General features: G+C 37.5%; 1 protein-coding gene across 1 annotated transcript; it reads left to right on the forward strand.

The window, feature by feature from the left end:
* Window positions 1-5,434: 5,434 nt before the first annotated feature.
* Window positions 5,435-13,045, forward strand: LOC149212084 (uncharacterized). The gene is made up of 4 exons (XM_089388552.1): window positions 5,435-6,445; window positions 8,844-8,990; window positions 9,115-9,240; window positions 12,710-13,045. The coding sequence occupies exons 1-4, from the start codon at window positions 5,435-5,437 to the stop codon at window positions 12,905-12,907; spliced, it is 1,482 nt and encodes a 493-aa protein (XP_089244678.1). The 3' UTR covers window positions 12,908-13,045.
* The last annotated feature ends 3,575 nt before the right edge of the window (window positions 13,046-16,620 follow it).

The raw sequence follows: 16,620 nt of genomic DNA on the forward strand, positions 1-16,620 counted from the left end.
TTTTACAATAATAGAACCTCTAGAGTAGAGGTTTACCATATGGCCGTCGATGACATCAGTACAACAGGTCAAAATATGTTGTTAAGGAACAAGTTGTACATAATGAGGAAATCAAAGGATTAGGATGTGGCATCCTTCCTCATGACAATCTCTCAACTAAGAGGCCATCTGTAAGGACTTGGGGAACCAATCATTGATTCTGAAGTAGCCATCTGTATACTAAATGCATTGCCACCATAATGGAGCAACTTTGCAACAAGCATCTACTCCAAGAAGGATTCAACTCCCTTTGATAAGTTGTGGGTGCAATGCATATTGGAAGAATCAAGGATCAAGGTTAAGGATGATATTGGATCAGATGGGCAATCTCAAGCCTTTCTAGCCCGAGTTAAGAAGTTGAAGAAGGGAAAGTTTGGCAAGGCCAAGAAGAAAGACATATCCAAAGCGCAATGTTTTGGATGTAACGAATTTGGACACTCTAGGAGGGACTTTCCAAACTAGCATAACAATAAGATAAAGGAAAGGAATGAAGCTCATGTGGCCGAAGCAATGGGAGAACCTGAGAAGAAGGCAAAGAAGGAAGAAGTGAAGGATCTTTACTACTAAAGAAGGTTCACTGACTGTCCGGCTCTCTGTGAAGTTTAATATTTATTTTAGGATAGTATGTTTTGTTTAACATCTTAGAAAGAAGCATATGATAGTAGCATGTATAGAATTTACATGATTAAGTTTCTTTGTAGAGATCATCTAGATAGATGGATAGATAAACCATTTTGCATATTGACCATCCAAGCATTATCTAACATTATATTAGAAGATATCATCCTGCTTAGTTGAATCATCATGATTCAGGAAAGACCATCGTTTTTTGAAGGTCTTTGGAAAAATCATCATGGCAAGGTTAAGTAGACATTCCATGTAATGTGGAACCAATACTAGTAAAGGGATGAAAGAATGCAATGGTCAGGATGTAGGCTCTTTGTGAGATATATGAATATCTAAATGATTGGATGAAAGCATAGGAATGCATGTTGGATCTAAAACTCTAGATAAGATTCTTGTGTATAGAATCTTGTGAAAGAAAGTTGGTCATAAAATATGCTTATGTATATGGATATATGATGCTTGAAAGGAATATGATTTGGCTTACTTAAGGATGTGTAAATAATTTAAGACTTTCTCTAAAATATATGTATAACGATGATTAACATCTAGTCTAGTCCCTAGAAGAAAAATTGTAACTTGGTAATAAAGTTCGATCCTTCGGCACTTTGATGCATGAAGGAAGATTCATATGGAGATGGATCATGAGGATGTTGATGGAATGAGAAGGTCATCATAACGAGGCAAGTCTAATTTTCATTATTGTTGGTTATTTGGTTAACATATTATTTTGCTACCTGGAAGAATGTCGCAGGAATATATGATGGCAGTTGAGGCAAGTGCAATTGTATGGATGAAGAATATTGAGGGAAGCTCAATATTTGGTACTGGAAAGCTGTAAGTTCAAGAAATGTTAATTTGGAAAGGGATGGTAGAAGTATGATAAGATAACCTGAAGGTTAAAGAATATCACATTTATAAGGAAGCCATGATCAAGCTTCAAGTTTGGGAAAGCTCAATGCAATGCCTTCATGTTGAATATGAAAGTGATAAGCAAGAAAGGTACCCTGAAACTTGTCACAAGATTGAAGAGAGAAGGTGGCTCCATGATATCTTGAAAGAAAGAAAGCTCGATGATGTAGAGGAAAGAGGGAGCCAGAAAACTATGAAGAACTGGTAGCTAATACTCTTATGAAGGCAAATTGTAAGGCTTGTGATGATGACTTCTCAAATAAAAGGGAAGTCTAGATCTCCTCTATTTTTTAGAGGGGGTTATTCTCAAGATTAAAGGAGAATAGGGATGTTGTCTTTGGTTGAGAGGGAGTGATGTGGGACATCACTTGTACATTATCCTCTTCAAGTGATGAAGAGAGAATGGCAGAGAATTGGATAAGAATTTGCGGTTTCCTTGATGATATTACATTCAAGAAAGGAAAGGGACCAACACTGTTTGAGGATGTGATAAGTATCCAAGTGAAGAGTGGTCGAAGAGGACTGATATTCTTTGAGGACTCAAGATTCGAGATCCAAGATAAGAATAGTCCTAATAGGACATATCTTATAGACATCCAGATGGGGTATGTGCCTTGTAGAGGTAGTGCGGTATCACACATAAAGCCTCCCAACATAATGCTCTTGATTAAAGAAGAGATTGTCTAGTTAGGCCTAAGAGACAATGCTGGTCATGATGATGATGCTTACAATATGGCTTATCAATCCGACTCTTTTTGTGATAACTCTTCAATTTGAGATATGATGTTGTACTGAGTGTACAATTATGAATACCTCCCTAGTTAAGAGGGATTATTGAAAATGTAACTAGTTTCGGTCTTCATAATTGTTGTACTCATTTCAATATGTATCCTATGTAACAAACAAGAAAAGAAAAGAAAATATATTATTATTAAAGCATGGGTTTCATGCTCATTATTGATTGTGTTTTAGGTAAAGCATGTTCTTCATGCTTATAGGGTTTGTTAGGTCTTAGGATTTACTGTCTCGAGTCAAAGGAGTCAACATCATGTTTATAAGACCCTTATGGGCAAAAATATATTTGTAAAGATAATTATTTTTGAGTTTAGAAAATCCTGGAAGCTCCTAAAGTACAAGTCGACCCTGGGAAAATCAAGTCGGCCTAAAGGAGAGAATTCGATCCCTTGAGAAGGATATAAAAGGAAGCAATTCAACCTCATTTGGAAAAACTCACTCAACAAGTTCAATCTACAAGAAAGAGTTCGATCTATAGCTGGGAAGAGCAGGAAAAGAAGAGTGAAGGCCAAGAAAGCACAAGAAGGACATAAATATTTTGTTTTGGGCTCTATCTCTCTCACACGTGCGAAATTCTAGGGTTTCTGGGCTGCAGGAAGAAGTGAAGTTACAGGTCTGAGTTGTAGGAAGATGAAGTGCAACATCTTGTAACTAGAAGGAAGGATACTTGATCTAGAACTCATAAGGAGTTGTCTTGCTATTAGGAAGGTCCCAAGAGGAGGCTGCTCTAGGGTTTCCTTGGAAGCTTTAAGGTCGAAATTGCAGGGTCGAAGTTGCAGGTTGGGTAGCAGTATTGAAGCTGGCAGGTCAAAGTTGCAGTGTCTAACATTTTGGTGTAGAATCAAGGAAGGATTTAAGGAAGGGATGACTTGGTACTAGGAGAAGGATTGGTCTAGGGTTTGGGTCTTTGTATATCATTTGAAGCATATTTTAAGAAGAAAGCCAATATATGTGTCTATTGTTGTTATTATTGTTCTTGACATTGTTTGATGAATAGATCTAACTAAAGAACACAAAGAAGATAAATAAGATTCACAAGCAAATATCAAGTTAAAGGAAAATAAGTACAATAAGCTGCCATTATCGATTTTCTAACAATTTCATCCTGGACTTCTCGTGGGAAGGCAGGGGGGGGTAGTTGCATTGAAGAGGTAAACAACAATTAGGGCTTGCAACTGAGCACAGGGTTTGCCAAAAGGGCCTTAACCATCAGAGCCACGTCTCGACCACATCCATTGTTGAGGCACGGTGATAATGAGGCGAGTGAACCTAATTGGTGAAGTCTCGAAAGACAAAAGGATTTTAGGGGATTGAAAACCAAAGTGAGGCCAATGGACAATGTACAAAATGAAGGATTTTAGGGATAAAGGTGGAAGGTAAACCAAAGGCTAAAGGAGTTGCAAAGGAATGGTAAAACCAAGACACAATGTGAGGAAGATTGTCGTAGGCAGGAGGAGGACAAGGCTACCTCACCCCTAGATAACACGTTGAACCTTCCCCAAAGAATCCTAAACCAAGCAAACCAAAGTAATATAAATGTAGCTGACCCAGTGGAAAAAATTAAGAGCAAAGACAATACTAGTATACTTGTTGGAGTTGAGCTCCCATAAACCTAGAAGAGTTTAAGTGCAGGTACTCCCACCAGTGGGTATGCGGGCCACATGCAACCTTGCCAATACTTGGAAAATGTAGATAGTCTAGCTCATGAAATGGAGTGAAGGATGGAAGGCCAAACCAACATGGAAGAACAACTTGGACCTTCCACGTTGCTTAAGGAACTACTATAGAAGCCGCAGAGGAAATATCCCATAGATAACCCGACAACACGACATTGACACCAAATATCATCAATTTGACCCCAACAATTGTAGGAAATTGAGGAAGTTTCAAAGATTTCCAAATTAAAACAGTGCATTATCATTAAATGTGGGCGACACTATCCCTCTCTTTAATGTTTGGGGTGACAACGGAATAACAAATCCGCTCAGTAACCTAACACACATCTCAACACCCCATCAAATTTTTATTTATTTTTATATAATTTATTATTATATTTAAATTTTTAATCCCCTATCCTTATCACTAATGTAAGTAATTCATAAGAGAGTATCAATAATCATATTAATCCATAAGAGATAAGATATCCCTGCAAGAACTTAAGATTACCGCCTCGCTTGCCCGGATGGTCACATAAAGAGTGGCCCTGTCCCCACAAACCAAAAAACTCCTCAAAAACAACATAATTTCCCCACCCCACACTAACGTCTTTCAAGGGAAATGGCAAAAGTTGAAAAGCTACTTAAGGCGGTGCAAATATTTTGAAATAAAGAGAAGAGTATCCCCACCTTCGAATGCCTATAATACTAGATCAGTGAGTGCTGCGATCCGATGTAGTGTAGGGTTTAGTGGTTCTGCATGAGGGTTCAGGAAGATTCAAGGGGTTTATCTCGGGATTTAAGCCTCCGACCGGATCAGTAGAGAGACTGTAAAATTGAGGTGCAATGGCTGTGTCTTCTTCACCTTCGACAGATTTCTCTTTCGAAGCCCAAGAATTAAGTTCGCTGTTATTGAATGCTTCCTCATCATCGTCTGATATTTTGAATTCATGTCGGGTCGTGGAATCCTTCATCGATAGGCACAGCTGGGATCAGACCAGGCATTTTTACATAACATGCTTCCCCGTTCTGCTCCGCAAGATCTTCGGCTTCGAGGAGGTCTTACAGCCGTCCGGCATTGGCGGATGGATCGCGCAGACCTCTGAGCATTCCGCGAATGCGGTCGTAAATCTTCTCTCGCCGTCTGGAGCTTTGTTTTCGTCAATCTTTGCCGCAGACGAGGAAAATGTGGTTCGCTATGTGTTTCCATCCGAGCGCCTTCCGGCGTGGATTCGTCACATGCTTCAGTCGGAGAGGGGTTTGTATATCTTATCTGAAGTCTGCCCTGCTTTATTTAAAGACCGATTGAAGGAGGACGGCCATGGAGGAGGATTCAGGTGCAGTTGAATGCATTTGAGTATTTTATGTTTTGGTTTGCTTATTACGTTGTATGCAAAGATAATGATATTATGCATCGTTCGGATTCGGATGAAATGAAATTGGGGTTTAAGAAGGCTTCCCGGTCTCGTTTCGAGAAATGGGCGTCTTTTCTGCATAGTTTGCACGGTAGCCATGACAATGGAAGGCCTGTGAAGTTCAATTCTAGCCCTTATTTGCATCTTCTGAATTTGTATCTACACAAATTTGTTCCTATATCTGATTTTTGTGCTCCCAGTGTGTCTGTACATCATTTTTTCGAGGAGAATCCATCGATATTTTCTCGCGCCGAGTTTGTTGTTCATACCTTTGTACAGTTTTGGTTAGTGAATGACGATTTTTCGCCCTTACCTTCACGGGTTTGCCAGTCTTTTGGTATTTTGTTACCTGTTAATAATCGATATCATAGGTATGGTCTCCCCAGTGTAGAAATCACAGAGGCTGTGAAAATACTGGTCAATTATGTAAGCAGTACTTTGTGTTGTCCTCAAGAAGAGTTGAATTCTGGATGGAGAGCTGCATCACAAATGGATACCTTGAGATTGAGGTCATTTTCCTTGCCACGGAGTAGTTTGGTTGTGCCTGCTACATGGTCCCTTCTGTTACAGAGGCCTTTGTACAGGTTTATATTACGAGCTTTCAGTTATTGGCCAGTAGGTGCTTGTCTGAAGAAGGCTACACACATTATTGATCTATGGTTGGATTATTTACAGCCTTGGAATATTGGTGAAGAAGGCGAAATGATGCCCGCTCTCGAAGAGGATCATTATTTGGAGGCAGAGAATAAGATGCTTAGGGATAGGGATCAACGATTGTCTCCACTTTCAGTTAGCTTGCTTCAAAAGCAAAAGACTGGTACTGATTCTGTGGGATCATTAGTAAAAAGAAGCACGAAAGAAAGTTGTTATGGATATAATGATCATTGGCAAAACTATGTTCTGGCTAATTATCCTTTTTATAGCTCTCTTGTTGTTCAGTTTCTTGTATTTGCCCACAAGTTCGTGCACATCAATACCAAGGCAGTTCTTCAGATGACTCACAAGGTGCATTGCTCTTTCCTTTATTCTATTATGTCTTATTGATAATAGCAAGGAATAGATGAATAAACTTTGACACTTCAAGCAAGACCCCATGTTTATTTAAAGCAAGATCCAATGGTGGATTAAAGGTACTTATTTCAAGGTAGGATCAACAATTAGGATTATTATACCTAGGTTTTGTATCTAGAAAATTCAGACATGAGGAATTTACTTTTGGAAGTGTGAAAATCAATTAGTTGGAACTTCCTCTTGCATGGGAATAATCACATAGCAGGAAAGGAGAAAAAGTGTTGTCCAGATCCGAATGTAGATTGCTGCCTTTTAAATATTGAATTTGCCTTGCTGTCAGTGCTATATTAACAGAAAAATTCAACATTAACAACAAATGATCCATTCCTGATAGATTAAGTTATGAGCAGTCTTCATGCATGTAAATGTAGGCTTGAATTTGATATAATTGTTTATTAGTTTAACAGACAAAAAATGTCCTTGGTTTATTTTATAGGCGTTTAAACTATCTTTCTTATTTTGCACTCAAATGCTTTGTATGTGAAAATTACGTCGTGTTATTGAAACTTAATTTGGTTGTTAATTCAACAAACAAATAATTGTCTGTGGTTTAAATTAGAGACATTTAGATTAGCGTCTATTTTTTGGATCTCAAATGCTTTGTGTCTGAAAAATACCTATCCAACTTATTATTTTATGTTGACAAATTCATTGTAGTTTAAATAGTTGTAGACAAGATTTCAAATCAAATAGCTAAGCACACCATCTATTTACAGTCTTTTGTGGAGGGTCATTTCCATAAATTATCATGTCTATTGCTCGAGAAACAATGGGTAAATTCAGCCTGATGTCATTGCACTGAAGTTACTTCTATTTGATAATTCAGCGAGCAATTTATATGCTTCATGTTTTGGACGAGTTCTGCAAAGAAGGATTGAGTTTTGCATTTTACATCTGATAGGTACTTCGCTAACTTTGTATAATGGGCTTAGATATTGAATGGATATGGACAAACTTGTGATCCCAACCCAAACCTGGTTTGACTATGCAATTTTGAAGAAAATGTTTTTTGGTATATTCTTATGCATTGTCAAGGGTTCTCAACACAAATTGGGAGTGATCATGTTTGCTGTCTTTATAGTATAATTGGGCTAGGAGGCTCATTTTACAGTAGAGTTGACATGTGTCCCTCTTAAAATAAAAATAAAATCTTCTCTAAATAGAAAAGTAATGTTGGCTATAATAAAAAAGAAAAAAAAATATGCTATACATGTTTAATTAGTTATCCATTTGACCTATAATATAATTTCATGTAAAGTAATTAGAAGTAAAAAAAATTATGCGAGTAAGATGTTTAAACCTTATACTTTTCAAAAAATAAGTTAACACTTTATATAAATAAATTACTTGAAGATCTATATTAATAACTTGTGTGAATATCAACTTATGTGAATCCGTGCTTAAGATGGATCCATGCTGGTAAATCATAATGCTTTTCTGACCAAAAAATGTCCTGAATGTGTGTAGTAAGACTTGAAGATCTATATCAATAACTTATGTGAATATCAACTTATGTGAATCCGTGCTTAAGATGGATCCATGCTGGTAAATCATAATGATTTTCTGACCAAAAAATGTCCTGAATGTGTGTAGTAAGTCTGTTGCTTTCAAAGAAAATTGAAGTCCTAAGTTTCTCAAATCTTTCCCTATAACTGTCTGGATAATGTTGATATGCCAATAGTCGGCATTCGTAATCCATTCTCAAGTCACATAAGAAGTGAGTGCAACTCAATGTTACTTAGGTGGATCATGGTTGGGTGGGCAGTGGTCTTGCCTGAAACCTTGCGTTTCCTGCCAAGTTTGATGATTGTTTTTTAATGTCTTATTGAAAATGTTCCTGGATTTCAATATTTCACTGTTTTAGCTTGATCTTCTAACAAGTTCACTTCTTTGATAACGGTAGCAGTTGGTGGTTATTATTTCTAATTTGTTTCTTTTATCCAGATAGAAACAATACTTGAAATCCAATTTACATTCGTGCATTTTCGTTGTATATTCATGATCACTTTAATTTTCAACAGGTTTGGTATTTGGCTGAGATTTATGTCAGTTTATACTGGAGTTCATAGTACATGTATAATTTTGTTTGTTAATGTATTTTCTGACAAGTATATCAAATGGGATTCAAAAGGGTGGACTGTGGTTATTCACAGTTGAATTTCCATGCGTATTTCATTGTATCATTAGAACTGAGATATGTAATGGCAATAACATCTTTTTCTGAACGTGTCCTTTGCAGTGTTACCTCTATTCTTTGCTTTTCCAGAAAACCGGTTTTATAATTTGTTAAAGTCTGTTGTATTCTAATGTAATATTTTGTTTTCATCTGTAGGTATTAAGTGTTTTGGTATCTTCAAAAGAGCTACTGTGTCTTATTCGAAGCATAGATTCGACATACAATGATGTGAAGTCGGGAAGTGCGCCATGCTGTTTTGACAGTTTGCATAAGGTTGTGCCTGCCATCCGAGAGCAGCTACAGGTCTTCCCTCTATGACCTATACAGTGTTCTGACGTAGGCTACCTTATCCAATGCACCATTTTTAAAAAGGTTTTGTTTGGAAAATGCCTCATTATATTAAGATGTTTCTTTGTGACTACTACAGGACTGGGAGGGTGATTTATCAAATTTTGAGAAAGGCAGTGAAATTACTCACTCTCCTTCGCAAAAAGAAACACCGATGTTGCAACTTTTCAGCACCAGTGATAGTGGAGGCCATCAAATGCTAAAGGTAAGTTTTGTGAATAGTTTCTCTTTATCTCTTTCTTTTTGCAAGACTCATTTGGTTGATGGATAGGTTTATAATTTATTCTGCCCGTACATCAAAATTGGAACCTTACAAAGATAATTCCTTACAAACATTAATTCAACAAAAATTTTATTTATGCCATTATAAGGAGGTAACTGCATCAGTAATTGTTTATATTAATTTTCCCAGAGAAAGATGTTCCCTTAACTTGCCCACATATTAACTGTTCCAAGTGAGGAAGTTGGTACATTGTCAGAGTGATGGAATCCCCCTTTCTCCCTCCTTTCCCTGTATTTTTTTTCTGGGTGAGGAATGGAATTGACTTCTAGTTGAAATACCAGCTGGTAACTGGACAGAACTACTTGGGAATAGATCCTGTAACCTCCCTGGGTATTATGCCTTCTGTAGAAAGGGTTGGGCAAACTGAGCTATACTATTGTGCTAAGTGTTCATTACATATGTACAAACATGAAATCAATCACTATCTTTATTGGGATTTTCTATAACTAAAATGGAAATGAATTCTATAAATCTTCCATACAAAAGGTTAGAATGACTTTAAAGCTCAGGTAGCTGGACATTATTTTATTCAAGAGGAGAGCTGTGTTGGAGTAGATTATTCCTCAATTTTTTGACCACACTGCAGAGCTCATCTTCAGGGTATAATTGAAGTTTGATTAAATTTGGGCTTGATAAGAACATACTTTTAAAAAATTGATTTCTGATTAATCTTAGCTGGATAATAACCTAGTTGTGATTTAATTTTGCTAGTTGGAAAATAATCTGCCATGGTCTGGATCTTCAACTTGTCCTGACGATGAACCACACTTGTTGGTTTGGAACGCGTCGACAAATGATTTATGATGTGATTTATGCCGAAAAATCTTCTCAATAATTGAGTTTCTAAACTTTATAGATGATTTTTATTTTTTATTTTTGGGAGGGGGTGGGGAGGTAATTTAAAGGCCTTTTATTAACTGTTGATGATCACATATGATCCAACCTTCTGTATGCCTCTGGTCTGCCACTAGGGAAACCGGACCATTGGCAATACAGGAGGTCTGCTGTCCAAAAATATACATTTTAAAAAAATATACTGAGTTCTAAAAAAGCCTACAGTGCCTTGGCTTAACAGCCACAAAATATAACACATAATCCTACTATAATAGTAAAGATAGAAAACATAAATTTTCATGAGGAGACTAGGAGGTTGAAACCTCCACATCTATGGGTGCTTGATCACCTGGACTGTCTAGATGAGTTGGGCCTTTGCCATGCAGTAAGACTGCTTTTATCCTTGTCAAATGCTTGTCCATGGCTTTAAATTCCAACTGCATCATGTTCATCATCATCAGAATTTTGTTTTTAGTGTCATTTTTGGAAAGGAGTACCCTTCCCTGCAGCTGTCTAGTTGTAATGGGACTGGTACATCTACTCTTGATAGATGACCTTTCAGCAATGAAGCAGTGATACCTCTCAAATTTCCATTGCCATTTTCCCACCCTCAAATGCTAGTTCCAACTCACACGGCAATTGATGAGCTTTCGGGGTTATGTATGCCCTGAGGAGGCCCTGCTGCAGATAGAATCCACCTCAGAAGTGCGTGCCCCGGCCAACTGAGGAGTAAGGACTTGACGAGAGGAAGAAAATAAAGAGACCTGAGTAGGAGCTGATCCCAAGAGGAGGGTAGCCCAAGATGGTCTGGTCCCTCTCTCACACCACACCTCGACAAAGCCTCACACCACCATAAACAAAACCAGAAAAACCATAAAGCAGCAAGGAATAACAGAGGATGCCCTGGATTCAGCATAATCAGATAGAAATTGCCATTCATGAATAACATTTACCATCATGAAACAACACAATGTGCCTTTGCAAAGCTTCCCAAATCTGAACTGAGACCTTGCAAAGATTGCTTTTCTCATGCGAGGAGTTTGGTGGAGAGTAAAAGCATCATCTGAGATAATGAAGGGACGTACAACTGTGTACACATTCTCATGAAGTGGTGTGGTGGGCACATCTACCTTGCTGGGGTTAGATGAAGTTAATTTGATGTAAAGCATCAAAGAGGAAACATGACATCAATGACTAGTTAAATGTGTTGTTTAGAAATTAGACAAGGTTAGAGAAGGTTATATTGAAATTTCACATTGGGTTGGCCTATACTTCTACCCCTTTTTTGGTTTCTTCTCTTTTTTCAGCTTTTATTTGTTTACGCAGAGGAGAATTTGCATGTTTGCAAAATGATGCTTTCAGAAACATCTTCATCCATCTGACAAATCTATAATTTCTCCATAAGTATACAAAAATGGTGAGGAGTGCAGAGTTCCTAAACTACTGGTCTGTCTGATCTTCTGCTGTTAAAACTTAAAGTTAGCTCTAAGAGTCTAAACAAAACAATTTGATAGTTAATTTTGTATGAATTGAAACTTCTGTGTCTACCTTAGATAAAATTTTACTTTGAAGCACATCGTTGTAGATTATACAACCTTTAGGCATACATATTTTCTTGATTATCTCTTCTATTTTTTGCCTCACACCAGTTACTTCTAATTGATTTATTCCAAAGTGTGTTTACATCAATAGTATCAATAGATTTTCGTATAGGGGACCTTGCTAAAAAGATCTTGCATTCTGTCCCTCGTACCTTATTTAAGAAATGCCACCCATTTCCAATGGAGTAGAGGCCACTTGTTTTCATTTTTATCTCTCCAAAGGATGTTTCTAATGATGCTCTCTAGATATTGTATAATTGTAGCAGGGGCCATTAGAATGTTTCTTTAGGATTGGCCAGTGTCCAGTCTCTTGCCGTATGTTTCAAACTTGACAGGTAAATAGGATAGGCCAATGGGATTGATAACTTCATCAGTGTTGATGAGGTAGGGATGTAAAGATTGCCCTATCTCTTCTATTTAAGAAAAGCCCCATCTCTTGTCCGTCATGCCCATGGGGGAAGTTCAGTTTAGGTTTCAGCTTATTGTATAATACCAGTGTCCAGTCACTTGCTTTATGCTTCAAACTTGACAGATAAATAGGATGGGCCAATGGGATTGCTAACTTCGTCAGTGTTGATATAAGGTAGAGGCGTGAAGGTTGCCCCTATGGATATTACAAGTAGAGGAAGGTTCTCAACATGGCATTACTAAGTGATTGCATCCATCTAGAATTTGAAGAATTATATATTTTTGCTTGTCTCTGCATTAGATATGTCTACTAAATGCTTCCAGTTAATGGGGCATTGATTTGAGCATTCAATATATTTTTATTTTTTATCAAAGTATTCTTTTGTTGTATTTGTATTTTTCAATTTATGCCTTACGGCGTTTCCTTTGCAACATCTGGTGCAAATGCTAGTATATCTTACCTCATTTTATGGTTAACATTGTATAACAAAAACATGCGTTGTGTTATGTAATTAATACTAACATGTAATATTGATTTTTTTTGTCAGAATGCTATAGGTAATGATTGCCAAGACGATGATCCAAATTATGTTCAACATATATCAGGAGATGATGAGGATGAGGATGAGGATGATGGTGGTGAAGGAGGAGATGATGATGATAGTTGCGGTGTTGGTGATGATGTGGATCAGAGTAATGAGGATGGTCAAGATGATCATGAGGATGATCTTGGTGGTGGTAGCTAGGCATGCACATGCATTGTTTTTTATGAAGAAATTATTGTGTAGAATGACATTGTTATGTTTAGATGGGTGTTGTGAATTTACCCTATATCAATGAGACATTTTGATTTTGTAATCATACGATGAGTTTGATTTATGTATGTTGTTAATTTATCGTAGAATAACGATATTCATGAAATATTTTGATTTGTTAATCATATTTGAATTTTACTTGTTTTGATTAAAAATAATACTGATTTTATTAGTATTATGTTGCTATTTTATACATGTTTTGAAAATTGTTAATGACACATTGTTATTTTTTTGGATGGATGTTGTCAATTTCTCTTAAATTTCTTTACAAATGATTTTGAATTGTGATATCTGCTTTAATGATATTTAGAAACTATCATATATTTCACTATGAATCTATAAAGGGGGTCATATATGTAAAGAAAAATATACTCTATATAAGAAGTCAAATGCGGATGTAACCATGGATGCAAAATTGAAAGTAAAATTGGATGTTAAACTGGTAATTAATACAAAATGCAAACAATTGACATACAAAGTGTTTTAAATTAGAAGTGAAAAATTGTGCAATAGTTGACACAAAGAAGGGAACAAAACATGGCATACAAAAGGATATCAAATTGGGCAATAACAAGGACACATAAATGGGCACCAAATTAGATGCAAAAAAAGACAACAACTAGATGTAAAATAAGATGCAAAGTTGAGCGTTAAAAAGAAGCAAAAAACGTTACAAATTAATATGCCAAATGATGATGCAAATAATGGTGTAAATTTGGGATGCAAACTTGGGTGCAAAAAAGGAAAAAAAAAAGATGTAAGAAAGACATAAAACAAGATGCAAAATGGGGCTGAAAAAAGGTGAAACCAAGTATGCCATATTGGATGTAAAAAATGATTCCTAATCACATGCAAATTTAGGCTCGAACTCATACACAAAATTATATGCAAATGTGGACACAAAATGAGGCAAAAAAAGATGCAAATTTGGATGGTGAAAACGATGTAAAACTAGACACCAAAAAAATGCAAAATTGGATGAAAAAGTCGGTGTAAATAATGGTGCAACATTGGACACAAGTAGACACAAAAAATGGTGCAAAAAGGGGCATAAAATAGCTTAAAATTGGATGCAAAACTTGGTGCAAAAACAAATACAAAAGTAGACGTAAAAAATGGCTCTAAATTGAATGTACCATTAGACACAAAATAAGATGCAAAAGTGGACACAACACATGACTCAACATAAGATGCAAATTTGGATGCTCAAAATGATGTAACATTAGATGCAAGAGATGGTGTTAAAAATGATGCAAAATTGGATGAAACAAATGACGCAAAATATGGTGCAAAATGAGATGGGAAAAATGGAGACAAATCAAACGTAAATGTGGATGTAAAAAATGGTCCAAAAAAAGATGCAAAAATGGGCACAAAAATGGATGCAAAATTTGGTGCTAAATCAAATTCAACACATGGTGCAAAGATAGGCACCAAAGCTGGTGCAAAAATAGAAGCAAAAACTAGTGTAAGACTAGATACAAAACCTGGCGTAAGACTAGATGCAAAAACTGACACAAAATGGATGCATAAAAAGACGTTAAATTGGATTCAAAATACAGTGTAAACTTGATGCAAATGATGGTGCAAAAATGGAAGCAAAGAATGACACAAAATAGGAAGCAAAAGAGAATGAAAAATAGATGCAAAAAATGACACAAAACTAGAAGCAAAACCTGTCATAAAATAAGATGCAAATCTTGGTTCAAAATTTGACGCAAAAAATGATGCATAGTTTGGTGTAAAAAATGATGCAAAATCTAGCGTGAAAAAGGATGCAAAATCAGGTGCAAAAAAGGACGATTTAAAAATTGTACAATAGAGCCAGATTTAGCGCCAGGTTGCTCATCACAATCACAAAAAAAATGCACTAAAATATGGCGCTAAATCTGGCGCAAATCGCTGGTTTTGTTGTAGTGAGGGAGAAATGTTCACAGGCCTCTTCGAGGGGGCAACCTCCAATAGAGCAGAGCTCGATTACAAAAACAAGACACGATACTCCTCGCAGGGAGTCTCTATCCTTTATATATGACTCATACATGCAATACCACAGGCCAATACCATGGGTTTTATTAATACCATCTATCTAATACTACCGCCCATTTGCAACTAACTGTGGTCCCGTCATTAATTGCGGGTTAACCACTTACAAATATTAATATGGGCTTTATTGACTCTTGACTATGACGTGATCCCATGACATAAATAAGGGGGTTAGGGTGGGACCCTAACATGCCCTCCCCCTTAAGACTAGCCTTGTCCTCAAGGCTGAAGCTGCGGAAACTGCTGAAGAATAGTGGTTGGTTCCCAAGTTGCATCTTCCGGAGAGGTGTCTTTCCATTTGACGAGGACCTCCTTAATCATGCGGCCGCGCAGGTGCTTGTCTCGTGTGTCTAGAACCTGTTCGGGTTGAAGCCAGATTGACCCTTCTTCGTCTAATTCAGGTAGACTGGTTTGAACTCAGCAATTGTTCCCAATCACTTTCTTGAGGCACGATACATGGAAAACTGGATGGATTTTTGCCGTAGGTGGCAAAGCCAACTTGTAAGCCACTTCTCCAATGCGCTGAAGTACTTGGTATGGTCCGTAGAATTTTGGAGAGAGCTTTTGACAACCCTTATCTTTGAGTGATGTTTGCTTATATGGTTGCAGCCTCAAAAAGACCTGATCCCCTTCTTGAAATTGGCGCTCTGAGCGATGTTGGTCGGCCTGTTGCTTCATGCGGTTCTGAGCTTGATGAAGATTCTCGCGAAGATGGGCAAGCATGGTTGCGCGGTGTTGTAGGAGTTGATCCACTGCTTGTACTTTGGAGCATCCCTTGAGATAAGAAGTAGGGGAAGGCGGAAGTTGACCATAGACTGCTTCATAGGGAGTCATTTTGGTGGTGGCATGATAGTTGGTGTTATACCACCATTCAGCCAGAGGTAACCACTGTGCCCAAAGGTGTTGCTTTTCTGAAGTGAAACACCTAAGGTAGGTTTCTAGACATTTGTTGATGGATTCGGTTTGACCATCTGTTTGCGGATGATATGAAGTACTGAGTTTGAGTTGAGTGCCTTGTATTCTGAAGAGTTCCTACCAAAAATTGCTGGTGAAGATCGGGTCGCAGTCGGACACTATAGAAGTGGGCATGCCATGTAATTTGAAGATCTGATCCATGAAAGTTTGAGCAACCAAGGTTGGTGTAAACGGGTGGGGTAGGGCGCAGAAATGAGCATACTTCGACAGTCGGTCCACAACCACCATGATGACTGACTTGTTCCCTGACTTTGGAAGACCTGTAATGAAATCCATAGAAACCTCCGTCCAAATTGAGGCCAGAATGGGCAATGGTTGTAAGGTGCCTGGTGTGTTGACGGTTTCCCCTTTGTGGCGTTGACAAACATCACATTCGGCTACGAAAGTAAGGACGTCCTTTTTCATGCCTGTCCAAAAGAATGATCTTCTGGTGCGAGCATACGTCTTCTGAAAGCCCGAATGTCCTGCAATGGGAGATGAGTGCAATTCTGCCAAAAGGCGACTTTTGAGGGTAGATGTTGGTGATATTACAACTCTGTCCTTGTAGCGAAGAATATCATTCTGCCACGAGTAGCCCTTTCTGGAATTAGGATCTACCTGCAATTGAGAAATGAGTTGGGAGAGCC

The sequence above is a fragment of the Pinus tabuliformis genome, chromosome 1_1, assembly GCF_031772625.1.
Source record: "Pinus tabuliformis cultivar Carrire ecotype Pingquan chromosome 1_1, CPIR1, whole genome shotgun sequence".
Taxonomy (NCBI): domain Eukaryota; kingdom Viridiplantae; phylum Streptophyta; class Pinopsida; order Pinales; family Pinaceae; genus Pinus; species Pinus tabuliformis.

Bases quoted from the DNA above. Each gene is read 5' to 3' on its own strand.
- LOC149212084 (XM_089388552.1), top strand. From the start codon at position 5,435: ATGCATCGTTCGGATTCGGATGAAATGAAATTGGGGTTTAAGAAGGCT. The intron at 6,446-8,843 runs GTGCATTGCTCT...TTTCATCTGTAG, and splicing joins TTCTTCAGATGACTCACAAG to GTATTAAGTGTTTTGGTATC. The intron at 8,991-9,114 runs GTCTTCCCTCTA...TGACTACTACAG, and splicing joins CCATCCGAGAGCAGCTACAG to GACTGGGAGGGTGATTTATC.